Here is a 27,312-nt window from a genome sequence, read left to right on the forward strand (position 1 = left end):
CTGGCCACTAATTCGACCACTGGCTTGACCGGAACTGCGGTCCCATTATGTCGGAAGGGCCCAATTGGACCACTGCGGGGTTTTAAAGTGTACAGAGAGTGTGCGCCACGATAACAAAGTGGGGTGGAATGTACGCTCACTTGGATAGAGCGGTGTCACGTGTGGTGAGCCGAAGAGAATGCTCGGTGAATTTGCGTATGAACTTTATTATTATACACACAGTGTGACTACCGCGAGTACGGTCCGTGTCAGCTGTGGTAGTGCGTTCTCTATACCCCAGCGGTGATCTCCATAGTGCTCGGTATTACGAATAGGAAGTACAGTATTCTTTCACGGCTGGGAATTCGGCCCATCCGAACTCCGAGGGACATTTGGAGGCGAGTTGCCGTGGATGTAGCTGGGGGGTGGGGAATAGGACCGGGGAGGGAAATCCAGTAGCCCCCAGCCCGTTGTGTGAGGTTTGTGGAAGACAACGGGTGGACTTCAGCGGCGTCAGGGGGGAAAATAGCGTGCTGGAGGCATCGCGTCAGTGTCAGCCGCGCGGGATAATAATATTGTCGACATCCAAACGGCATGGCTTCAAGTGCAGGTACGTTCCCTCTCTTGTCCCTTCCCTCGCTCTTGGGCCTCGAAAAGCTGCGTGCCGATTCCACTGTTTTTGAGCAAATCTTGACTTGTTCGACCCTGTGTGATCCTGTGCGTCAAAATGTGGCTGTTCTGCGGTCATTTCGTCACGATTACCAGGAGCGGTTGCCCTGTACTTGAGTGACCGGGGAGGGTCGAATCGCTCCCCTAGAACCATGGGCAAACAGCTTGGCACTCTACCAGAAACCTTGTCTATGGAGCGAGAGAAAAAACCACAACCGCTACTCCATACACGTCATGCACATGTCGATTTGGGGATTATGACCACGGCAGGTTAATACTGTTGTGGTAACTTTTCGAGGCCTAAAAATAGTCCTACGTGGTCAATCCACATGGACTGGGGGAAAAACCCCGAACTTCTTTCTGCCATGTTGGATGGGTCTGGAGGAGTAACATTCATGCACCTGATTTTTTTCCGGTCGAAAATTTTGACAATCAGACCCAAATGATGCTAAGCCGTAAGTTTGTTACTTTTCTCGAATTTGACATTTCTTGCATCAGTCATGCGTTTTGCATTTATTAATACTAGTAAGGGCCCATTTCACTGTTTGATGAGATGTTTTTCAGGACTGGTGTGGTGTAGATTCTTTCATATCTGTATAAGCTTATGGAAGTTCATCGAAAAATAGGCCAATATTTGCTTCGGTATTTGGGTTTTGAGCCCAACCCTTTTCATGAATTGCAACAAACATTACAGATAAAGGGCCCTTCCCCAAATAGCGGTATTGGAGTTACAAGTAGCCCTTGACCGATTATTAATGTGGAAGAATGTTTGAAGCTGAAACCATGGACTTAGTGGAAGCAATGATGGAATTTTATGCTCACTTTTACACGAGGATCGTGTGGTCGACAGGCCCCCTGAATGTGACGAGTGTGGTTTGGCCGTTTTGCCCCGAGTGTCGCTGACTTGACAGAGCAACACCGAAGCAACAAGTGTACCAACACGATCAATTAAGGGACGCCACGGCGTATGTAGCTCCACGCCGTGTGCCTCACCCAACGGCGGCCAGGCCCGACCCGGTCCCGTCGTGGTGGGTGCGCATTCTGCGTGGCCCGGCGGGTTGCGTGCACACATTGCCCCCATCGCGGCCCAGTATCGAGTCGCAAGTCTTCTTGCCGAGTGCACGGTGCCGGTGATAGGGCCAGGTTTTTTTCCACGCCCTGGGCTTCCTCGCCACACATAAAGGGATCATCAACAATACACTCTGGCGAGTGCATCGTGTGATGAATTGAAAACGCTAATCTAAGACTTAACCAAGAAAACTGACCACCAGCACTGTCAAGAGTATCCATGAACATGTACATCCCACCGTGATTTTACTTGTTTTGCGGTCGGGATTATCTGTTAAAAACAGAACCATGCACGAAGGATTCTTTATCTCGCTGCAATTCGGGGCTGACTTCCGTTGGGCAGCTTATCTGGCCTGAGGAGATGGCCATGCCTCGATTTAAAACGTTTGACCGCGCTTTTGAAGCGCCCTGCTGGTAAAAAAAAACCCTGACCCTTTGTTGACCGTATCAAGTGACCGAAGCGCGGGTAAACGTTCTACCACCGGAGTGCCGCTTATTGGGCAGAGGGAGTGCCAGTAAAGTACCCACCATGTTAAGAATAGGAGTTTGGCTCCGTGTAAAGAGAGTTAATACTTGTGTCCTGGGAAAAGTGGACAAATGATGGCATGCCATAGGAGTTCTTTAGTCTCAGCTCTGTTATTCCTTCTCTTTCAACTTGTAATGATGAGCCTTGTAGCTGATTTTGTCACCAATTGCGTGTCAATCTATTCCTTCCGCCATGGTCAGAGGTACACTGTCCACAAGACGGGGTGTTTTCTCTTTCAAAATCCTCAGAATTTAGACATTTGTTGTCCTGTATTTTGACAAAGCGTGTCTTGTCCCTGAGTTGCATGCATGAAACCCTTGTCCCCGGTTATATTGATGTCATCTTATTGAAGCTCAGTTGAGGTTTGTTCACTGGACTCTCTGCATCAGCTGCATTCACGGCTTGAAAGGAAGACTAAAACGAGGTTGAGAGCATGGACACAACGGAGCATACCTTTTCGCGGCTTCAGTCTTTTGGGTGCGTTTTTGTTGCTATTTATTCTTTGTCAAGCAAATTCGTTTGCATTATGGGTCAAGGCCGGACGCTGGCATGATGTTAACGGAGCTTCAAATGGAATGGACACCAGCGTTGAAATTAAATTACATCTGAGAGTACCCGACCTCGGGATGGAAAGCGGCCATTGCCGATAAAACTCACTGTGGAACCAACATTTTTCCACCGAAATTGTTGTTGGTGAAAAGAACAGAGTTGCACTTGTAAACATGCATGTGGGTAAATGTTACTACATTTCAACCTGTTTGTGTGTCGATCGTACAGTTCTTTGGAAAACTAAAGCCTTCTGAAAGCGCCAGGGTACATCTCCAAACACGAGAAACTAGAAGGAAACATGCCACATGTCTTCAAAATGTTTGTGAAACTGCTCATGAATGTCCTCTGTTGACGCTGCGTTATCGGGTCGTGGAATCAGAAATCGCACCGTGCGTTGCCGTTCGTTTGTGGGGCCCCTGCGGGCGATCACCCGGGTGCATGGCCCGATCAAATTCTCGCTCAGGTCACGAAAAGGAATCTCCCCGCGAAACTTCCAGGGATGCAAATGATCATTTAATTGCCAGTAATTGGCATTGTCACCCGGCAATTGGCGATAGAACAGCCAAGCATACAGGAATGTCAATGCAGTTATGTTGCGTGTTATGTATATAATAGAGCGAAATCCTGTTTTTATTGATCTCAGAGTAACGAGGTACCTTGCGCGGTATGCCGAGAATTAGAAGACAATTCCAACTATTCAGATCGTCGTTTTGGCTTTAATTTCAGCAGAGTCGCTGTCCTTTGCAGCATTTTTGCTCTTTTACAACGACGGGAAAAGAGAGCCCGAATTCCCAACCGGGAGGTACGGTAATTGCTCAAAAATTCGGGTCGAATTCGAATGTGGTAACGTCAAGCATACTCTGTTCTTGTTAGGAGGTAAGCTATATACATGTAGTCGTTGCTGTTTTTGGTTTGGATTTCTTAACCCAGTGTCATGCTGTTCTTGCTGATTTGAAAAAGAAACTGACAAGTATTTATATAGTACAAACTTTGCATGCAAAATTAATGTACAGGTCAATAGTGTGCATACCTTCCCAACATCTGCAGTGTAGAGTTTACATGCAGAGCGTGCGTTAGCAATGCGCTTTCGATCTACGTGGTGAACCCTGGCCGGTGTATAACTAAAACCTTCGAACGGAGAGATACCGGTTAGTTGTGGTAAGCCTACACGTGAACACTTTTCTCACATTTGCCCAGACTGTGAGTTCTCAAGAAATCAAGGTCTTCGAGTTCAAGGTATGGCTTTCTTTATTGAAAAGAAGACTTTTTTTTAATATTACGGGGTTGGATGGATTGGACGGTGAGTTTTCTCATCCACCATGTTGATTGTGCAAAAGTGTGGAATCTGTAGCAAATCTGATTGAAACGAATTAGCTATAGATGTTAATTTGAAATGGTCGAGATGTTGATAATTTTCTTGTCAACGTTGCAAAGAAATGATCTGCCTGCTGGGGGCGAAAACTTGGCATCGGCCCCAAGCTTTGTTGCAAAATTTCTCTTGTCAGTGTGACAATGATTCTAGCCGAGTTCTTGGCCCGTATGTACAGAAGATTAAAATTTCCTAAGTACCAGGGATGTTGGCCAGGCCTGCATGTGTTTACGGCTGTAAAAAAGTGTAAGTCTGCAGATGTGATTCAAGTTGCCGTGTTAGTAATGACAGTAATTTACAAAGTCAACTTCCACGGTGACCTCGTTGAGGCATCCAGACATTTCCACTTCCCGACTAAAAAAGTGCTCGTTAATACAGGAAAAGTGTACAGCGCGTATTTTTTTTTTACTTTCTACCAACAGACTTAAACCAGTAAGTGTGAAAATCAGAGGAACCTCGGTACCTCGCATTTGCGATTTTTAACCTCTACTGTGATTGGAGCGTATTCTTGGAGAGGTGTTCTTTACTCAAAGGAAAAAAAAATCATGATTAACGTGGGAAAGGCACCAATGGTTGCCAGTATGTCCGCTCGCAGAAATGTCACTCTGCGTTGAGTTTTGTTATGCCGCTCCTTCCTGCCTATACCCGCCGCCATTGTGCGAATATCGTAGGCAGCGTGAACCCTTGAACGTTTAGCCCATATGAAGCTTAAAATCCAGGTTTATCGAAGGTGGATCTGACAGAGGTGGATCCTCGCGTGGTAATGCAGTCTCGAATCTTTCTCAACAACTGGCCTGCCGAAGACATGCAGAAATCCTGAAGTTACGACTTCCCCCCTCTCTCAAATCTCCACGCTGGTAAAGTCGGGCGTTCCACTTAACACAACTGCGTACCAATCGAAAAGAACCAAGCTTGAGCAGGTGCACCGTACGTAATGCTCACAACTAATACCATCCTCATTTAGACATATAAATAACGTGTTGTGCTTTTGAGCTACTAGATTTCAACAGAACCTGGTGCTTCTCCTGACGTTTTGTCATCTTTTAATCTGCGCAAATGGTCACATTTTCGCGGTTGCTGCAAAAATCCTCGGAATAGGCCTACAAGTAGTTACATTAGGGCCTGTCCATGCTTAGTGCACCCATATTGTTTACAACGTTACGTTGACGCAGTGAACGGTATTTTTTGTTGATGTACAAAGATGGTCATTGCATTGGCTACATGTAATTTTGCCCCACAGAGGTCGTGAACTTGTGGTCAAAGCTGACCTCATTATGCATGGAAAAATACCAGGGGCCGTCGGAAAAGTTCAAGCTTGGATCATTTTTTTTTCGTGTGTACGAGGGTCACCGTGGAACAAACATACTCAAATTGATCCTCTATTGCGAAAAAAAAAGCCAAAGAGCGTTTCACCCCAGCGTTTCCTTCCAACGGTTGTTGTCTTAACACACCCACAAGAAGCCCCAGAAGTTTCTAGCTGTGACACCCAGAGAGAAAACCTCGCATCTTGCACCCCAGAAAAAAACTGCTTTTCCACTTACCTCAGTTTGATTTTTACGCCAAGACAAAAAGAGCGATTTTTTTGCGCTGTGTTTCCAATGTCTGCATAGCCCATCAGCACAGATCCTAACACTGCACTTACAAAGCGCTCCTCTGTGTTCCAGGATCGATCCAGGATTTTTAATATGCGTATCGTGTTTCATTGATTACTAAGTTAATACAAAATTGACATTTGAACAGCAAAGCTCATAATTACGGTATTGTCTAACAAACAGTCCTTAATGCATTTGCCGTATCAATCGGTGGCACGGTGTCTTGTAAGTTTTAGCCAATTGTGTATCATGTCTAATGGTACCTGTACTCTAGGCAGTGGACAAGGCTTATCTTTTTAAAGGTTTTCATCACTCCGCTGGCAAGTTTTCTGAACCGAGGAAATTACTGTTTATTCTCAATTTCAAGTTGTTTATCAACGGACCACGGTTCTTGAAAGATGGATTTCCCTATAATTATAAGTAGTACAATGTAGTTTTTAGTGTGGTACATTTTTGGGTTGCTATTGCTGACATGTAGGAGAGGAACCCATGTTTCAAAGTCTTTTATTCTCTGTCTTTTTTTTTTCAATTTTTAAGCAATAAATGGGCACTTTTTGAAATCCAGAATCCATGACGTGTGCAAGTTTCAAGAAAAGAAGAATTTCATTTTGCCAAATTCATCGTTTTCCTTTATGATGCCATGGCGATGCTTATAATATCACCATGTTTTGACACGAGTCTTCACAAAAGTTGGTCCGTGTATAATATTGAAGAGTTTCCGTCGTCGATGGAGCAAGAAATGGTTGTGCCTTAGATGTTTTCAGAGAACAAATCTAACTACTGACGCCTTTTTGCAGCATTTCCGTCTTTTGCATCTAACCTGGAAAAAAGATCTGAATGTCACCCATGAAAGGAACTTTTCGTTTGGCAAAAAGTGGATGACATGAAGACGTTTGTTTTATCAAATGCTTGTGTAAAGTTTTTCCGGACGTTGACGTTCGATACAAAATCTTTGATTTAAGCAAAGTTTGTCATAATGAACATGCTTCAAAATGATTTCAGATTGATTGGTGTAGTTCAGTAAGTGAAACTGGACCAACTTGCTGCATCATTTTAGTTCTTGTTGCTTTGATAAACACGTGTTGTGATTTTTTCAGTGGGAAAATGGGGAAGGGCAAATATTCATGAATTACGGAATTTTTATATCTGACACTTTGTTTTTGGTGAAACCGTTTGAAAACACCATCGTATGAAGTGGATCAGAAATGTTTTCATAATACGTGTATCAGCAGAGTAGAGAATAGCGTTGTTAGCATGCGAGTTTCCAAACTCCTGCTTGTTTGTGTGAAGTGTTGCTTCGTAAAGGTTTAGATTTGCAAGTATAACATCATAAGTTCGATGGTTTTACCGTTTGCGTTGCGTTCGAAAAATGTTTTAAAAAGTTGAAAACTTGCACGAGAAGCATTGGAGCTTACTGATTACCAACGAGTGAAATTCCACTCTATCACCTATGAAATCGGGCCAAGAAAATGAAAGCAAAAATTACCTCAGCGCTATAGATTTCAGTAGTTTGAAAGATAAAATGTTTTGACCGTAAACTTGACCTATTTGATTGATCGAATTCCATTTTGAATTTCAATGAATTCTTTTAATTTCAAACAAAATGATACAGTGAATGTTTGTTGCTTTAGTTTGGTATCAAGAGCGCATGATCGTTGATAAGCATCAGACTGACTTGCTAGAAACTTACCCTAGACTTGGCACCGTTGGCGAACTAAATTTGTGGTTGCCGATGGGAATTTTGTTGGTTACACTGGCGTTGCTTGCATGAAAGTACCTTTTTACATTTCTTTATTCTGAGAGATTAATGTGGCAGGCCTTGAAGAAATGTGATGGTTTTATAGGAACAAAGCCAGTCGCATTAGGTCGATAGACATGCAAGAAATTGATGTGTGAAATGAAAATGCGCCAGTCTCATGTATAAGTTCGTTTTCATATTGCCGCCCTCCAAAGCATTGATACGTGCACTATTTGTGCAGATATTCCCGACTTTACTTTGATCAAATTTAATGAGGAATGCATTGATACCCAAACTTTTGGCAGGTTTCATCGGAACTTTCAAATAAAAAACAACAAGAATTCTTTGGACATTTTGGATATTTTACGTCCTTCTAAATAAAATAAAGTTCAGTAAAGAAAAACACACGGCAATTAACTGCATGGGGGTGTTATAACAATTTACCCGTTGTTCTGTAATCCTTGCAGTGTTTAGCCTGGCCTAATCAGTTATTTCCGGATCGTTCGTGGTCAGTTCCCACGGAGCAGTCTTTTGGAGCATGAGGCGAAGGGTTGTCTGTAGTAGGCTTCGCTCGGTCGGCATGTGTGTCGGATTTCTGTCATTCCGCGCGCCGGTCACCTATCAGCTTCTCCCGGCAGCCCAGTCCATGGCGTGGCGGTACGGACTTGTCGGGTTTTTGGCATCGGAAGTCGTTATGTAACAAACCAAATACACGTTTACGTCTGATCGATCCCTGGGATCCGATGGTAAACGCCCACGGCCGTACCAGGTCAAAGCTTCCCTCATACAACCCGTTTGGTCCTCGTTAGTCCTGGAATTTACAGTTGGGTTCCCATTTTTTACCATATTCGTGCAGTTACTGTCAGTGGTCTTTGGTTCTATTCATTTAACTTAGTTCAGGTAAATTAGTGTCCTTACAGGACTTGGCATGTGTAAATTTCCCATTTGCACAAGATGACGCCGTTGACGGCTCAAGTGTGCTTGTGATCCTGTGCTAAATATGGGGGTTCAAATGGTGCAGTTTCGAGACAGGCACCAACTCAAGACTGAGAAGCAGAAACTGCTGCTTAAGAAAAAAACAGTAACATCATCAGTAAAGAAAAGGAACAGCGAAAGCTGAGCAGCGCTGGATGGGGTACGCTAGCAATAGTAGCAGCGTGCCAACGGATCGACCGTGGGCTGTGGGCGATTGCGGCGCGTCAAGCGAACAGGTCGAGTTTTGGAGATCACCCAAATTGGAAGTCAGTCAAAACTGTTTGCCGTCGAACTCCGGCCAAAAGTCAAGATGGCGTGGGTCTCAACGGGGTTGAACTTTTGTGCCCAGAATAGCACATTGTGTCTTGGAATAGCGGCTTGCTTGGCTGGGTTTGGTGGATTCCAGTTCTTCTGAGCCTTCCAGATCAATTTTTACGGAGACCGTGCCAAGAAAAAGAGAAACGTGATTATGTGAATGTATTTCTGGCAGCATTTGGTAAATCTCTCATCCAGCCAGGCAGCTGAACGTCGTACCCGAGGTTGAGCAGCATAAAATGTTTAAATCTATTACAAGCAACGTGTGCCAAGTACACCGATGAGCTGTGGTTGAAAATCATCTTACTTCATCCTTACTGCTTGTTTTTATTACCGATGTGCCTTTTTCGTAATGAAATATTTGTGGTCGTATACCTGACCCACACATGACACAATTACTGAAATTGTTCTACGTCATCAGGTGCGCCGCCCACCTTGGCAAGTTGGCATTGTGCCCGTCATGGAGACGGCTATCATTCCCAAGCCCACTCCCAGCGCTAAAGCGTTGTCTGGTGCGTTGCTTGTGCTTTGGGGACGAGGCTGTATCCTTACGTATTCGTTGAGTCTGCTGTTAAGACAAAGGGTAATTACACTGCAGGAGGGATAAAAGCTGGCGAATGCGTCAGTAGATCGCCTTGACGTCACTACAACGTCAGGACTGGAGGCGCTGTATCTTACTATAAATGATTCTGCTCCAAGGTTCAGGGGATCGACTTTGTGAACAGTTGTAACCATGATCCCCCCAAAGAACGACAACTTGGATTGAGGTGCGATTTTGTACATCTTGTAACCTCACCTTCTCGCTGTCATTTGGAAGCCTATTCCCGAATGGTCTTTTTGTGTACATATTCAGCATCACACCTTTCCAAGAATATCCAGTTTTTTGTTTCAACGGGATGCAGGGAATAACCGACCATTCCGGTAAGTATGTTTCCTCGATGCCTCGACTCAACTGCAGGATATCCAGCACACCTGTACTTTTGATAAATTTATTCTTACTCATGTTCTACTTGTAGATGCTTTCTCAAAGAAGATGAGAAGTCCGACGATCTTTTGGCCTTGATATGATCTCCGTATGTCTTGACATAAACATGGCAAAACAGCCTTATACACAAATTGCGTTCCTGAGTAAAATGTCCATACCTTGAAGCACAAAGAATTTACGGCAGTTAAACAGTCCGCAAGGCACAACGGACTTGTCACAGCTTAACCCTATTATTTAACTTCTAATCCGAAGTTCAGGTCGCTACTGTCTTGTCTCTTCCATCGAACAGGACAAGAAAAACCAGGCGCGAATGAAAATTTAACTGGCAAGTACTTTTTCTAGCGTCGGTCATCTGTCGATAAATACACGTGTACTTTGTTTTCATTGTGTTGTAGGCTACTGTGGGAACTAGACTGGAAAGTTTGACCGCGTGGAATTGATTTGCATGCATCTTGGGACGACATGACCTCAACTAAAAATATGACCTAAGCCAATGGATTGGCTGTGATCCAAGGCCCAAAAGTCAAGCCTGAGAGGACGAGAAGAGAGGTCAAAACGCATGTAAAGGTCAAAGAGATTGTTTAGGTCAAAAAGCATACTACCAAAACAGCTTGTGTTGATTTTTTCTCTAAATTGTGCTTTTGTCAGAGGCCACGGGTACTTCGTCGACTGGATTTGTGAAAAGCTGGTGTAACTTTTCTTTTGTAGAGTTTTCTTTGGTTTAAGAATGACTTTGATTGTAGTAATGGTAGTAACTAGTCTTCATTTCAAGACCTTTGTGTCCTGTTGAGCCGCTGAGGTCGATGACTTCACATTCATGTGTTTTGTGGAACACCACGCGTTGCCAGTGACGAATCTCCTGGCGCGTCATTAGAACACGATAATTGCATTTCTGTGGTTTTAAAAACTGAATTTCCTGCAAAGTGATAGAAACCAGAAGAAACGAGACGCCAAAATGTAATTGAGCTAAGAGGAATGTCCAGCCCACGCCTCGTCAAGTTACGGTAGCTGTATAACGATGGAAAAACATGAACAACCACACTTTCGTAAGAATACGAAGGCCGTGTAGTGCCATTAAATATATACTTTCAAAAAATTAAGAATATTTTTTTCAAAGTTCGTTTCTATGAGGTGTATTTTTTTCCGACTTCATTTCTTCGAAGTAAATTTTTCCAAAGTTCGTTTGTACGAGGTATGTATTCTCCAGTTCGTTTTTATTAGAGCACCATGGGGCTTTCGGGCAGGAATAAAAGCAGCGTTTTTTTTTACTTCGGCACCTATTTCTTTTGTACCTCAGCGGAAAGCTTTGCAAGTCCCGGCACTAAAAATCTGAAATCTACGCACCAAACCTAAGCCGGAAGCGTTTAATTCTTAAAGGTAGCGAAGGTTGATCACTTTACACAGGCGCGAGGTCACGCACAACGTGCGTGTTATCTGAAACCTGCCAGGCCAATAACGTGGCCCTGGATCCGCGTTGCGTGACTGAAGGATTCTCGCGGGAAGATTTTTCGCTAGTTTCGGCTTCCATCAGAGGTGATGGAAACGCACACGTGATGATATAGCAGTATTTTTCTAGATGTGATTCTGAAGGATATTGTCCGTGCGCACATGCGCGGTAATCGGCGGCCCTGGTCGAAAATGACCAAATAGCACCCCCCATCGGCCATGGCTTAGCCAACCGGACACCTGCTGACCAGCGCATGAACTAATGCATGTAATGTATCACCTGTCACATGCCGAGGTCAGCTATAGGAATTGTAAAAATACTGGCGGGAGGCAAGAAATGAGACAGAGGGGTATCCCCCATATGTCCAATCGCTATACCTCGAGACTATTGTTACCTAACTCATCCCCTAAATGGGCCTATCTGAAAAGAATTCCTCAGATTCCACTGAAACAATGACCAACACAAAGCGGGGGGGGGGTTCTCTTCGTCTCATATCTTGCTTTATATGTGGAGCGGGATTGAGCGGTCGAAGGCCGGTGATTTTCGAATGGGTTAGATGCTTCACGATTTCACAAAATGGTGGGCAGCTGACCGTAACGTCCACACGAACTGAAAAAAAAATCGCTTTCGAGTAAAGGAGATTGGAGAATAACGTCAGAAATCTTCGATGAAGGTGTTCAGCTGGCCTTCAGGAAAAGTATTCAGAGAAAAAACTATGCTGTCTCATTTATCTTTTGGTTTACCTGGGACTTCGTTTGTTTGTTGTTTTTTCTGGTTTTTTAGCTTTCACCTTAAGTTTTTGTTATTTACCTCATCAGCTCTCTAAGTTTACTATTTTTCAGCTTTTTTTTCTTCTGATTTATTTTTTGGCTGCAATATGGACATTTATGTTTTAAACTAGTGGAGGATTTGCTTCAGCTAGCCAACTCTTTCCGCTTTGGAGAATCCCCCCCAAAACAGGAAAGCTAGAAACGACAGAGTAAAAAGCCACAACGGTTGTTTACTGATGACATGTAACAGTCGTCATGTCTTTCTTCCGATAGACTCGACTCCAGCCGCAAAGCTGTATTTTTTGTGGGGTGTTCAAGAAACCTGGGTCTACCTCAATACATGTATTTGCATCGCACATCCCACTCTTTTTGGCCTTTGTGACAATGCTATGAATAGGCCGACATTCGTTAACATTGTTGACTTAAGACTGATATTAAAGCAACCTTTTTTGGCAATAAATTGAAGTCCAAATTAACCCTTTTTAAACATAAACGGTAAACTTCGGTAAAAATCTGGCCTTTGCAGTGGTCTGTTCTCGGCTGGTATGAAATACAGCAAAGAAGCGAACATACAAGATGCAAAAACACCAAAAATACCCCCAAAACAAAAAAGAAACCACCCGAATCGAAACAAACAAAAAGTATCGCTGATATTTACTGATAGCGATATTACTTATATATCACATACCATTTCGCCACGTGACCTTTGGCAATGGAATTTTTGATAAAAAAGGAAGAAAACAATGCGATAACCTGACTTCTTTTTGTAAAAATGCCTGACGAGTACAACTGCTACCTTTTTGGAAGGAATTTATTCCCCAAAGAAGCCCCTACTTGGCCTACTGCGACAACATACCATAAATGTTTTAGGATGTGTCTCATTTTACTTCAAGAGAAAAATGTGGTTTGTTTTGAGATTTGAGTAGATTGTTAATTTGATGAACTGGCGTGTTTCTGTTTTGCCTTAAAGCAAGGCTGTCCATCTGACCTTCGACCAAGGTCCAAGTTTATAAACGGACGCTTCCATTTTATTCTGACCAAATATTGAAATTGTTCTATCTTCATACAACGAAAACTGAAGGTGTGGTTTCAAGGAGGTAGGTCTGTAAAGTAGATCAAGGCTTCAAGAAGCTTCAGTGAAACATTAGCCCAGAAGACTCGATGCACACAGACGTGTTTGCTCATAGCTGTTGATGGCAGCTACTTGGAATATTTATTTTCCTTTTTTCCTATCCATCTTGATTTATCCAAAGCAAGGTAGGTCATATTTCCGTTCGTCGGGCAGCGCACAGGGACTGCAATCGGATGTCCGGTGTTTGCAAAGATATATTGCGCTCCTTTTTTAGCCCACGGACTTGTTCTCGGCGATGTGCACGCGTTTGGATGCTTTTGAACATCTACATATTATACAGTCCAAAAGTATCACTCATTCTCTATGCAGAGACAATTTATTTGGGAAAAATATCGTGGGGGGGGAACACGATTTTAAGCCCGTCCCCGGAGAGAGGACTCCGTTTTCCTCGTCGGCTCTGATCTGCCCACGGACTTTTCTCGTCCTGCATTACAACTTCCCGTAAGCCAAATTTCATATTTTGTTGAATCCTTTCACGGTGCAGAAATGTCCGGAGATTTAAGGTATACATGTACGACGTGGGCAAACAATGCGACCTTTTATTTCTCGTCAGGTCTCAGCGGAAAATAAATCTGCAGTCTTAATGCCGGATTAATAAGCGCGATTTCCGAAGTATTTATTTTGTTCGTCGCGATTATACAAACAGCACTCTGGTGTACATCGTTTCGAGGCTGCTCACCACAGTCTCTAAAGGGCAAGCATCGACCTGTTTTCTGATTATAAGCACAAAGTTGTCTCATTGTCGGAATGTTGTTTGTCGTGGAGGGAGACTTAGACTGGCATTTACCCAAAAAAATAGCTCACGATGCTCAAGCCCCTCTCCCGCGGTTCCCCCTCCCCGTTGCCACAGGGGACTGGAATTCAAGGCTATATCAAAGAGTGTAATTTAAGATGTAGGTGTATATTGTATCTTCCTATTTCAGAAACAAATAAACACCTGGGGGAGGGATCCCCAGGCTTCCCCCTCTTGTCCCCTCAACTGAAGAGATTACATGAACAAAATAGATAAATAAAGAAGGCCTATTAGCTGGCTAGTCACCTCTCCAATCCGTCATCATCCACGACTGCTTGAAAAGGATACTACGTTTACAGGCACGGATCTAGGGTGGGGCGTGGGGTTGAACTCCCTGCTGGGGTGGCTACGTCTAAAGATTGTAAGATCCATAATCCATCAAGTATGGGGTCTTATTTTGCGTGTACGGTTAAGGACAAAACAAACAAATTAAGTGGCGTCACCAACGGCGACGACTCCCCCCATGAACAAAAATATACCCAGCAACGCCCCATGTCCAATCCCTATACACACCCTAGAGTATCGTTACCCAATTCCCCCCCCATGTCTGAACAGAATTCCTGAGATTCCAATAAAACAGTGATCTACATGAAGGTGGGGGGTGCTCTTCGTCCCATATCTTCTTGCTTCAAATATACAAAACTTTCCCACCTACCCTTCCAGTAACAAAATCCAGGACCCGCCCCTGGTTGAGACATTTGTGTATAGTATATCCTGTGATGTTTTTGAGTCGTTTTGAATTGAATCGATTAGTGAATTGTTAGTAAGAATGGCTATATATCTGTCCAACACAATGACATAAGGATACGTGGTTTGGGGGATGTCGCTTCGCGAATATCACTTGCTTCAATGCTGAAAGTCAAAATTGGATTTTGTTTGTAAGGTTTTGCAAAATGCAGGGCCAGTGACCTCGTTTGTAGTCGTTCAAACAGACTATCGTTATCAATTTGTCATTTGGAATGTTTCAACGATAAGGTCAATATCAGCGTGCGGAAAAAAAAGGTGGACACCTACTTTGCCAAATTGACTGGTGTTTCATGAACGCCGCAACCTCCTGTCCATTCTTCCCTTCTCAGGACTGGACAAGAGATGGCTTGACGCGCGTACAAGTGGAAATGAACATCGCGCACTTATTTCGTAGAGTTTGGCAAGCAAAGAATATCGCGTAGTATGCTTGGTAAGTATGGACAAACCGAAACTCGTTCAGAGTGAAGCACACAGTACGCAGATTTTTTTCCCTTCAGAGTTCCTGTCTGCGATCTGCTTGTTTGGTGTTCTTGGGAGCTGTGTGGAAATTATCACAGATGTTGGCATTTTGTGTTTGTCAGAATACTGTTGAACAAGTTTCATTCTCGGGAGATTGGAGATCTCAGTGGTGTGCTGAAACAACGAAAATTTCGGTTCAAGTTAAACTGTTCTTGATTATTCTTTCAGATGGTACGGGAGACGAGGTGGCAGCGGCAGCATCGGCGGGAACCCCGGGCTCCAGGGCGTCTCCAACGGCCGAGGAGGGCAAGCTGTGCTGCGGACGGTGCAAGTGGTTCGACGTCTCCAAAGGGTACGGATTTATCACGCCTGATGACAAGAGCGGAGATGTCTTCGTCTACCAGGTGAGGGGAGCGGTCACAAACCCATTATTGTAGGAAATCCTCCTTCAGAATATCCAAATGGTCACCGACTATTTTGTTAGGAATTGAAACACCCAATGGTGTTTGTATATTTGGAGGTGTCTCCATTCTCACAAACTTGAAGAGGATATCTTCTTGCCGCTGACAGGAAACCAGCTAGCAACCAATCCCACGTCGAGCAAGTTGGGAGATCAGTTAAGGATAAAATGAGTGGCAAATAGCTTTGTTGATTGTTACTGTAGACCTTCGTTTCGTTTCCAAAAATTGACTGCCTTTTTGGGGGGAGGCGCCAAAGTTCGCAGTTCGTCCTTGGTTTCCACCAACATTTGCCTCACAATGCAATGCACAGTTTGCTTCAAAAGTACATGTATTAAAAGTGAAACACATTTTCATGTCGTATTTTGTAGAACTATTTATTTGTGCAGTGTTTTACTGTTGTCAAAGATTTTTGAACACTTTTGTGAATAGAATTCTTTTCGTTCTCTAATTATGGCATGCAAACCAATAGTCAGCGGGGGTCATGCACCCCTCCAAAAAGGCCATTTTATATAAGTATATATTTTGTAATGAGAGAAAGGAAAAGGTGATTTGCAAAAGCGTGTGAAAAGCTTCAAAATGTAGTCTCATACCACAGAAAGGCGCAGACAGGTTGCATGAAAAAATGTCCAATATTTTTGACCCCTCCGAAAAAGTTTGGCCCTCCCCCCAAAAAATCTGGTTCTGGATTCGCCTTTGATGACTATCTACAGGGAGCCATGTATCTTTTGCTTCAGGTGCTTAATGCATATTTAAACCCTCGGCTGCTGGTAACCAGCCCCTGTACCTTGGCCTGGAATGGACGGATCCCGAACATTCTTGGCTGCTGACGGAAGTAATATAACCTGTGAAGGGCGCCAGCCAGTGGCTTTGCACTTTTCCCGGAGACGCCTGCATGCGTTATCTAAAGCCGTAGCCAAGTCATTCGTACGCAGCCGTTGTCTAGTGCTAGCTGCAAACCATCTTGGACTGCATCGATTGAACCACGGTTGGCAAACGTCTTCACTAAACCTAAAGAAATAACCGGTGAGAAGTCGTCGCGTGACCAGCTTGTTAACTGAAGATGAGTCATTCAAATTGCCCATTGATGTTGTCCCAGTACATGTATTGATGTATTCCGTTGCCATGGGTGTCGTGAACAAAATGATAAATGCATGTCTTAACGGGGACAACTTGAGCTTTCAAAACTGAACTTGTGTTGAACTTTACAGTTTTGACATTACTCGTGAGTCACAAGCTGTCTCACTTTGCATGTAAAGTTACAAGATTATTGGACTGAAAAACTTGTTGCGAAGTTCTTTTCATACAAGATGACTTACTTCATTGCTCGTACTTAATTGATGCATCCACGGATGATACCATCCAATGTTTTTTAATGAGAAATGCAACAATACTGAATTGTTGACACATATTAGCGATGGATGTGCCCATGTTTCAAGCATGAAGCATGCCAGCCTAATCCCCAAAGGGGTCCGGGAAAAATGCAAAATGCACAAAACAGAGGACCGCTGAGCTTTTAGTTCCAATTTTTTTTACTGCAGGGAATGTGATCGTTCATCAGAGAAACGTTGTTGTTTATCGCACATGCTGCTTCGTCATAATGCCAGCGGAATCCGACTTTAGACTTTATCTGTGTTCTGACATTTGGCGGGAGGTTGATACGTGTATGTGAATGTAGGGTTAAAATTCACATTTTTCGAAGCTAGAGTGACTTAATTCCATCTTTTATGCCAAGCTTTCTTATCTGTATTTCCTGGTATGTTTTCTTCGATACTGTCTCGTAACGAACACTGGAGATGGCGTGTGCTTCATGCATGGGATCGTAGAAGCACGCAATTACGGGACTACTCCTTTAAGTGTTGTGTCTTTTTCAGACTGCCCGTTTAATGCACCCCCTGTGTCGGGATGGATCGATAGTCCGATAGTTTCTGCCCACCTTTCTCGATAACAACAGCCGTCTTAACTAGACCCCGCCCCCTCCTTTATTCAAGTCGAGCCATAGTGGATGTTGCTATCCGCCTGCGCCACATAGTGAGAAAACATTCTCTTCTTGCCGTCAGATCTTTTGTGCTTGCTCGGGGATGTTTCTTTCGTGGGTGGTCGGGTAAGCGCGGGGATTGTACAAGTCCCTGACTTGCCTCTTTTCTTTTCCGAATTCCGAGCATTCCTCTGGACAAAGCCCTGGGGCCGTATGTGTTCCTTTTTTTCCTCCTCACGGTGTCATGACCCCTGTTTGACCCAAGGACACGGCACAGGCATTCGGGGCTGACCCCGTTGACCTTTCATCGCTGGCTGGCCAGTGCATGTTGCACCAATGTGGGCACATTTGGATTTGAATGCGATAATCACCAGTACCAATATTTAAAGGTCAAGGGAAGTTCCAAGTAGCAACAATGGGTCGTGTCACGCACTTGTAGTAGGTTTTCCCCCATAGCTATTGTAAATCCCCTTGTAGGTAATACTGCTCAATGTAAAAATTGTGGTGTTGAATTGGTGTTACACCCTATGGTAACACCCAGTCCTCTCATAACACAGAGAGTTCTAAATAAACACTGGAGTTTTTGCAGTTCTCCTGTTATTATTTCTTTGAGCAGGCACTTGACACTTTTTCTCGGCCTTCGCTCCGGAAAATTAATAAGCAGTCATACAGACCGACAATCACTGGACCGGTGTTTACTACACACGACTGCAAGCCCTGAACGAAATGAAAGACCCGAGCATCTTCGTAGCCGCTGCGCTTTGCCATACAAAGCACCGTGCAACAAAGTTCGCGCTGATGGCCCGCTGTCAGTGGATGCGGTCAAAGGTCATCACTCCGACCAGCTAGTCTGTCTCGTGTCGTCACACCTCCCCGTCGATCCGCGAGAAGGTAAAACCTGGGCTCACCCTGGGGAAAACAGTTGACGCGTAGCGCCATGAAAGAGCCGTCTGTTTAATGAGACAATTACCCTAGTTTTTGTAACCTTCGTGTTGAGGGGTATCTTTTCCTGTTAAGTCCTTGTTTCCAGATTTTTCTCAGCTAACTTTCTCCGCTAATTGTTCTACTTCTGTATGACAGACACGACAGCCAAATGCCCTGACGGGACTCAGTGTGTGACACATGGCACTCTCTCCAGCCACCCTACCCCTCCACAACTTTGTGGACCTGTCAGAAATCGCGAATCACGCAAGGGGAACGGTTCTCGGAACGAGGGGTGGCATTGCGGCGGAGGCGAAGGGTGGATCACGGGTTAGATCCCTTGGTGGGCTTCGGGGTTGGATCCCCGAGGAAGGAACGGCACGTAGATGTGGAGTGCGTGATGGATGAGTGTTACCTCCATGTCGCAAATCCACGATCGAGCCATTGCTGTTAAGATCTCCGCGAACCACGCTCTCGACGTTTAAAGTGTGAAAGAATCGTCGTTAAACTATTAAAGCCAGCGATCCTTCAAGTGAAATAATAACAAGCGAACCAGCAAGGCAGGAGCTGTCTGTCTTTATACCATGTCCAAAACAGGCTTCCAGCCCGACGGCTCTAGCGGCATGTCCCCGCGCATGGACAACAGAATCGACTAGGCTGAGACTGGTTTAGGTTTGCTTTCCCCACTTTACCCTTACGGGACGCTGGACATGACAAATGCATGCGCCATTTTGTCGAGCACTCTTCAGACAGAGTTCATAAACGATAACACGGGTCAACAGTTCTGCGTGCGCATGACACGTTCACACTGAAAATTCATGTGTTGATCAAGACGGCAAATAACCCACAATGCTTTGCGCGCCGGTAGCTGTGACGTATTTCCTTCACAAGAACTTGCAAAAGGTCTTCTGGGCGCACCCTGTAAGGCTGGCGGGGGGGGGAGGACTAAAGTCGTTAAGGCTGCCTGACATGCTGTATTTATGACGTGTTTTGGACTTCTTTTCTAAACCACTGTGCATCCAACAGTCGTCAACTTTGATTTGGCTTATCCTTTCAGCCACTATCAAGACTGCGTGCACGTTATCTTTACGTTCTTTTCAGTGACATTCGGTGGTTTAATCCGAATTATTCCTGGCTGCAACATAGGTTCATCGTCGGTCATTTACCATCGCGTGCCTTTGGGATTCTACGTTATTTGTTCCTTGCGTATTTTATGAGTTTGGTTGCTGTCTATAAAGCGTGTGTGTGACATTTTAGGAGCTGAGAACACAATATACATAGTTTCCGTTTGGTTTGTGAGCGATGAAAAAATAATGGAAGTATTTTCACAGACGGTTTAGAGTAGGAACAAATTTCTGCGTTATTGAATTCTGTGTTCCTTGCGTTCCACCAAAAGAAATTTTCCTTCAAAATTGCAGATCATCCCAATAGTGACCATGATATGGATTCAACAAATACATCAAATCCCGCCAAACAATATAGCAAAAATTGTGTCAGCTGAATTTTTTTTCTGCGCTGTAGGATCCCCTCCTTCGTTCCCAAACCCCCTCATCTTGAAATGTCGCTTCAGGCCACACCAGAGCATTCCAAAAAGGGCGCTTGAGTGAGCCGGTTCCACTGTGTCTTGTAGGGGGTTTCCCTTGGAGTAGTATCGAGGGTGACAACCGGTGGGGTTCATGCAGAGTTCGTGGCATTTCAGCGCGCTGAAGACATTGAACTTAGACGGGAGCATTCGGCAGTTCATGACACTGCCATAACCTCCACACCAGCCGCAGGCATTCCATGGCCTACCTTAAAGGGGAACTTGGGGAAACGAACAGAAAAGGCTGTTCTCTAATGAGTTTTGAGTAGCAGTAATTCATGACAGTATTGTCAAAACTGGCCGTCGCTTTTTCCCCGGTGCTTCCACGATTCATGATGGCGCGGGTAACGATACCCGATTTCGAATAAGAAACCTGCAGCAATCATTGATGTTTTTGGCGCATTTATTTTCGCTGTATTGACTTGTAAACTCGAGGGAAGGTATAATCATACGGCATGACATTTTGGTTTATGAACGATAAGTTTTGATTTACGTACTTTACCTCGCGAGATCCACGCAAGATATTCCTTTATATGGGACATCACAGGAATCTTCACAAACTTCTAAAACTAACAGCAAGAGTATTTTGTACGGGTACTTCGGTTTCCTGCTCCCAAAGTGTTGATACCAATTTTGTTACAGATCACTCTCACCAAGTACATGGAATACTTGTCTGTTTTCCTCATGAATGATAGTGGAAGGCCTTTGTTACGAGTGAAATAAAGCAATGGCCGTGATTCTCAACATTTCATGCTATGCACAAAAGCTGTTTTTATTTCAATATCGTCGCGGACCCGAGACGTGAACAAAATCAAAGTTCTTAACCCTTCGGCATTTCCAGTAATGCTCAAAAGTTGGTAACCATTCGAGCATGCTGGAGTTTTTTACATTGACCTGGTAAGCAAACGACCAACAATGGGGACCAACGGTCGTTCCGGTACGAAAGTCGAGTGGCATCATTCACCGAATGGCGTTATCTTGCCCAGGTTTCTTTCTCGTGTGAGGATGATTGTCTTTGGAATCCAAGGCATACTGTGCGGCTGTAGGCTTGAGTGCAGCTCTAAGTAGAGCGCCCTCTGCGGGTACTGTCTGACCAGTTTGAAAGCTCAGTTACGCATGTACACATCGATATGTAATATGCACTTAGCCATATACGACAGACACTTCACTCAAACTCACCTCCCCTTTAATGACATCTCCCTTTTCCCCTCTCGAGTGTCACTGGACCAGCGCCAATATTTGTGATGCAGCTCAAAACTGAACAATGCGAGGGCGATAGCAGACCATTATCGCCAAATACACCCACGCCACGCACCGGAAACCGATTTCAACAAAATGTCGATGACCGACCGACCGTTTCTTGTAATGAGGGTGTCAGTGTTGGTCAGTACGGGACTTGACTTTTTGTCTTTTCTATATTAAACTACTGATAAGAACGCAAACATTCTAATCGGTCGTCCAAAGCCTAGGTTGGCAAATTGTCATAGGACTTGAATTGGAATTTTAACTGGTCTTCACTGCCCTGTTTTTTTCTATAAGGAGAGAAAGGTGATATTTTGGTCTTCTTCAATTCGCTTCCTCGCAAAGCGTGTAAAAAGCCCCCTAAATTAATGTAGCCTCACCCATCATATAGAGACTATGCATAAAGGTTAAATGAAAACTTGTCCAAATCCCCCCACAAGCCTCCCCCCAAGTTTTGCTTAATGAAAAAGTTCGAAGGGAATTTATTTCAAAAGTTCTGCAGATGCGCCTGACAAATGCCCAGCTATACTTTCTGTTTGCAATCATAGCAATGATACAATGGAGTAAATTTAAGCTTGTTGACATAATGCGGTATTATGTAATAACATCATTGACGGTAACATCGATGGAACAGTCACGAGTATGCACCGACTACTTTCAGTTTTCAAGCCTTGGTGACCCCAGTTCGTTTGACAGGGAGATACTCTGCCAATGAGAGAAAGACGGATGGCGTTGGTCGAGAATTCTAAGTAACGGCTAAATGTTACTCATAACCGAAGTTGTTTACTGAAGGCTCCGGAAAGCGGGTAAAAACAAGACGCTAATGAGGCTGATGAAAAGATGTCATTGGATTATTTTGCTTGGCATTGGCAACTGGTGTAAGCTTTAATCTCGGTCGAGAATCGAGTTGGCAAGGGTTCTGTGAAAAGTTCGTCTTTTTTTTTTTAAATTGCTTCCTCTTTTTTTCCCCCCATGCAGTCAAGCATCCAGATGAGCGGTTTTCGGAGTCTGGATTTGAACGAAGAGGTCGAGTTCGTCTTTAAGATTTCGGATAAAGGCCGAGAGGCGGTGTCAGTGACCGGGCCGGGGTGCGTGGACTGTAAAGGGAGCAAGCGGAGAGGGAGGGGTAGTCGAAGAAGAGACGACAGGTATTGGTCTGATAATGGCGACATGAAGTTATTGACCACGCCCTCATTCGGTTACTTGTTGATTTTCCCTCCCACTTGTGTCTCTTGCTTGTCAACCAATCAAGGCATAATTATTGTAAGCTAGTTTCCGTGGAACTTTTGCATAGAAATTATCCAATCAGATGCTTTAATATCAGTGTTGATACCAGCACCCTTGGTTGTTTTGAAGATTAGTACGAAGAAACTTGCACGTCGAGGCTTCCGTATCAGAGGGATTTTTTTATATTGGATTGATCGATATTATACAATGTCAAATTATTCCCTCCCTCTGAAGCGTTCCCTTTTTGAAGCAAGAATTTGGATTATTGTAAGAATGTGGTTTAGGCATCTGGCGATCTGACTTGTTTTCTCTCCTGTACTGTTTAGATGCTACAATTGTAATGAGCGGGGTCACCACGCCAAGAACTGTCCAGAACCTCCTTTGCCCAAGCGTTGTCACCACTGTAAGTCCGAAGACCACCTAGTGGCCGACTGCCCCGACAAACCCGCCCCGAGTTCTCAGGGAAACGGCGCGAAACCCACCGACGTCAACGGAGACAGCACGGGTGAACCACGTACCTCAGCAACGACATCAGCAGCGGCGACATCTTCAGACAGCGGCGGCACGAGCTAGTAGAACAGCGCCCTCTGTTGGTAGGACTAAGAGATACGTTTTTGATGCCTAAAATAGAAAAAGGAAAAACTCAGGTTGACTTTCAAAAGGGTGCATTTTTTTATTTTTAAAAGAACCGATTTTCTTAAATATCCTTTTTTAAAGAGGGTAAATGGTGTTTGGACGAATTAATGTTGCGATGACCTAACTATGGGGGTTGACAAGACAGACATTTGACGGGAGGAATTCATTCTAGAAACGAAGGGGCTTAAACAAGTGAAATTTACAAATGATTGCTCAAGCTGCCGCACAGAACTTTCTGTTCTTTTATAAAATGTCCGTTTTTTAAGATACGGGTGTGTTATGCACTATCTTAGTCATATGTAGTAGCATTGAAAAACTTACTAACCTTTAATAAGAAAACTAGTGTAGATGTTACCCACATTTATCATTTCCTTCATTTCCCGACTGCCGCCTCAAAAGTAAAAGGTATATTTTCAGTCAAGGTATTTAGCCACGTGGACCGAAATTTTATTCATTTCATTCACTGGCTGTGATTGTACAAACTAATCTGCTAATTTGATTTAAATTTTGTAAGGCAAAAACAGTATTACGTTGGTTACTGTGGACCATTTGGTATAGGCCTATTTAAGTTTCGACCGTGGACAAAGAACACGTCTTTGTTGTGAAGGACAACAGTCCCTGCCAGTTCCTGGCCTTGTAATATCGCCCTCTATCGTCACGTATCTTTAAGTGGAATGAGTCACTTCTTCTGTTCTCACTGTACAGTACAACTATACGACAAACCACTTCTGCGACACCTCTGGGGGATGCTCACGTATAACTTTTGTGGGGACATTTCTCATTTTTCACAACAGTCCAGTCACTGGGTCCCCATTGGAAGATTGCTTTTAGAATTTCAATAAAGGAGGTGGTTAAGGGAAGTTGACCGAGTGAATTCAAAATGGATCTAGAACGTCGTTTGGCATTCAAACAACATCGTTCGTTTTCATCTTTTACTTTTTCCCCACCTTTTTCTTGAACTTCCAAATGTAAAAAATGGGCACGCAGAGTTTTCAGTGTACACCTGATTGCTGTAAATTTTGTAGTTGCATTCCGATGTGAAGGAATGATGTTTTTAATCTCATTTCTACAAATTCCATGCTAGTCTTATAATTTTTTAAAAACAGATCTTTAGTCGTTTTAATGTTATTTCAATTTTCCATGTAAACATCTTTTGTGGACAAATCTGCACGATGCTGTGGAGCTTTTCAGGAAGAAAAGTTTGCAGTTTGTAGTTAGAATTTAAAAATTTGTTTTTTCAACGTTTATTGAGCGTTTTATAAGTCCTTTTTTTGTTTTTTGGTTTGGCCAAATCACGGATCTGGTATATTGTTGGTTGTTTTTCATTGCATTACTCGGTGTACTTCATTCAGGAATACCTCTGAAGTTTGCATACAAGATAAAAGTCTGGAATACTATTTGCTGCCTTTTAGTTTCTTCAAACCAAAACTGATGCCAGTGAGAAATGATCGGTATTATATGTGCCGTACTGTAAAGACAGTTTTGCATGTTGAACGTGTAAACTGCAGGACTTTGAAAGTAATTTTTTTAGAGTTTAGCTTTTCTTCAGTTTTACGAAGAAACATTATTGGATTCACTTGTTGAAGTTTGAGCCAACGTTGAAATAGTTATGTCGCAGCTTTTGTATTCTTTTTTTTCTTCTTGTTAAAGCTGTTTTCAGGTCTGAAAATATAATGTATGCTTATTTGCTGCATAGACATAATGCCAAAGTGCCTGAACCTATGTCACTAGCCAATCGTTCTTCGTAAGTGACATAAGCTAAAATTGGCCGTTTGCCGTTTGCATTAATTTTCTTTGGACAGCAGAAAACTACGAAGTTCTGGTGACAATTTGAAAAGTAGCCATTCCCTTTTGAATACTGGTCTTTCGTATAGGTGTAAAGAAAATCGGAAAATCGTTAATAGTTTCCTGAAGATTAATTTCGTTGAAGTCACAGTTATTTGCTTAGCATTCTTGGGGACTTTTTTTTTGAAAATGAGAAATCTCTCGCGGAACGGAATGAGTGAGGTCATGTACCAGGAAAAAAATTAAAGCCGGATTTTTGTATTTTTTATACTTTTAAACACCAGAAGAATTTTTGTCTACAATGATCTCAGGGTTTTATATATATTTTAAGAAAAGAAACTAAATTCGAGGGATCGCTCAGGGAACGTGTACGTCTTTTTTGCATTGAAACTAGTTTGTAGTTGTATGGACGGCTGGAATTGCGGTTACCAATTCCAGCTCTATTTTAGCCCACCAGTCGTGACGTTGAAGGTTAGAATCTTTGTTTCCATTTAAGACGAGCTTGTGGCGGAAAGAAGTCCTAGGTATAGACGATTCAAGCCACGTTTCACTGGACATTCTTGACGGCGCCATTAATGGCAGTATGCATTGTGTTGGGTCCCCGAACAGTGGCTCCGTACAATAATATCACAGTGCGCACCGCCATTGGCGGGGGCCACCGCAGATGACCAGTGATTACGTCACCATGGTCAGTGGATTCGTCTATATGAATCAGAACAGTAACCCCCCCCCCTTTGCCGTTCATTGTTTTACAACCATCTATTTATGCAAATGCACAAACTGTATATCTGCATTGATCATGCTTTTTAAATTCGCTGCATCGCTTTCGCATTTCCACTTTTATAGTTTCCGGATATTGGCTGCTTTTAATGGAAGTTTCAAAAGCTAGGACCTGTTGGACATAATATAAAAGACACACCTTATGATTTCTGCACGTATTGGTGAGTGTTCCTCGAAAGTACTTTGATAATTCACAGATCAAAGTTAAAAGGAAGAACATTTTCCGTCGAGTAAGTTAAGTTCTGTTGAGTGTTATTAAGAATTCTTGTAACATGCATTCAATTAAAGGATTTAAAGAATATTTATTTCTGGGCGAACGAATACTTGTTGAACATGAATGTGCTAAAGTGAACATTGTGTGCCTTATCTGCTTCATGGTTGACCTCTCTATCGTGATTGGATTACTCTTTCAAGTCCTCATATCGTGGACCAATCAGAATGCGGCATTTCCTGTTGTGGCTTTAAAGAGTAACTGCTGTCTTTGGTTATGTGAACGGGTCAAGTCGTACTGGAGAATTTTTCTGCACGGTTTGATCGTTGTTTTCCACCTTAAAACCTGCCCGACCTCATTGTAAAGATACGTCCTTGCGTGGGAGAAATACTTGCAACCAAACGAACCTCCTTCAATTTGTACATTTAGAGAACATGGACAATCTGATTGCTTTAACACAAAAAGTTGTTGGGACATAAGAACTTAAAACCATGAAAGTATCTCGTCTTCAAACGGTAGAAGACTGTTGAGACATTTAGATGAAAACGTAAGTGCGCTGACGTGTAATCAGCCTTTTTTGTGATGTAACCATTACGTTTTTGTCCGTTCTTGAATGTAGCTTTAGTAATGTTAGTATTCAAGAAGGAAAACGATAGTTTGTGGGAAATAATGTAGGTTCAGCCAGAAACAATGATCTGTTTTTATAAATAATCGTGCCTGTTAATTTTTAACGTGTCCCTATTAAAAAAATATGTTGACGAAAATCACATACGTTTGTGAGTTGTGTTTTTATTATTTCCTCTCCAAATATGGCAATGGAAGACTTTGAGACGCTGGTGGCAGCAAACATACCGGTCCTTTTCAGGGCACTGTGCGTGCTCAGAACTATGCACACGCTCTCATAGTCTGGATACCGGACTCGATGAGTCTGACTACTCAACAAATCAAGGGTGCACCAAAATAAATAGAACGGTCTCATTATTAAAAGTTATACCCTCAAAATCTTCTATTGTAGAGAATCCTTAGAGCCATGGAACTGGTGAATGGAAGAAATATGGCACTGAACCTCTGGCCCGGACTCAAGGCTTCCAATTCTGAGCAATTTGGATGCAATCGGGTCCGAAAGTGGTACTATTTTAGCCGTTTTGCAGAGGGATGCATTTTCAATATGGCTGCTTTTCCTGGGCAGTGAAATTTCCTTCATTTTAGGGGTGGTCTGCTTTGGGTGAGAATTTCTCGAAAATTCATTGGTCAATCCACAAAAAATTAAAAGGAAAATGAAAAAGGACATGTCGAACATCGATTTTCTGCGCAGCCTAAACACTTGTGAGAGTTGTATTTTTTAAATATTTGTATGGGGATTTGTCACTGCTGTCTAT

The 27,312-nt window shown here is 43.3% G+C and overlaps 1 protein-coding gene across 3 annotated transcripts; it reads left to right on the plus strand.

Moving 5' to 3' along the window:
* LOC110978886 (protein lin-28 homolog A-like) lies at positions 1-26,700 on the plus strand. 3 transcript variants are annotated; one of them, XM_022234209.2, is made up of 5 exons: positions 1-589; positions 14,984-15,084; positions 15,342-15,517; positions 22,273-22,442; positions 22,848-26,700. In XM_022234209.2, the coding sequence occupies exons 2-5, from the start codon at positions 15,078-15,080 to the stop codon at positions 23,092-23,094; spliced, it is 600 nt and encodes a 199-aa protein (XP_022089901.1). In that variant the 5' UTR covers positions 1-589; positions 14,984-15,077; the 3' UTR covers positions 23,095-26,700. The 3 variants fall into 3 exon arrangements, with proteins under 3 accessions (XP_022089901.1, XP_022089900.1, XP_087002827.1); XM_022234208.2 differs by lacking the exon at positions 14,984-15,084 and having other exon boundaries at positions 13-589; XM_087146701.1 differs by lacking the exons at positions 1-589; positions 14,984-15,084 and adding an exon at positions 9,473-9,701.
* Positions 26,701-27,312: the final 612 nt, after the last annotated feature.

This window comes from Acanthaster planci, linkage group LG15 (genome assembly GCF_054643075.1).
Source record: "Acanthaster planci isolate LZ-2023a linkage group LG15, COTS_SCS, whole genome shotgun sequence".
Lineage (NCBI taxonomy): Eukaryota > Metazoa > Echinodermata > Asteroidea > Valvatida > Acanthasteridae > Acanthaster > Acanthaster planci.

Coding starts and splice junctions, on each gene's coding strand:
- LOC110978886 (XM_087146701.1), top strand. CDS start 9,677: ATGCAGGGAATAACCGACCATTCCG. Junction 15,518..22,272: donor GAGATGTCTTCGTCTACCAG/GTGAGGGGAGCG, acceptor CCCCCCATGCAG/TCAAGCATCCAGATGAGCGG. Junction 22,443..22,847: donor AGTCGAAGAAGAGACGACAG/GTATTGGTCTGA, acceptor TGTACTGTTTAG/ATGCTACAATTGTAATGAGC.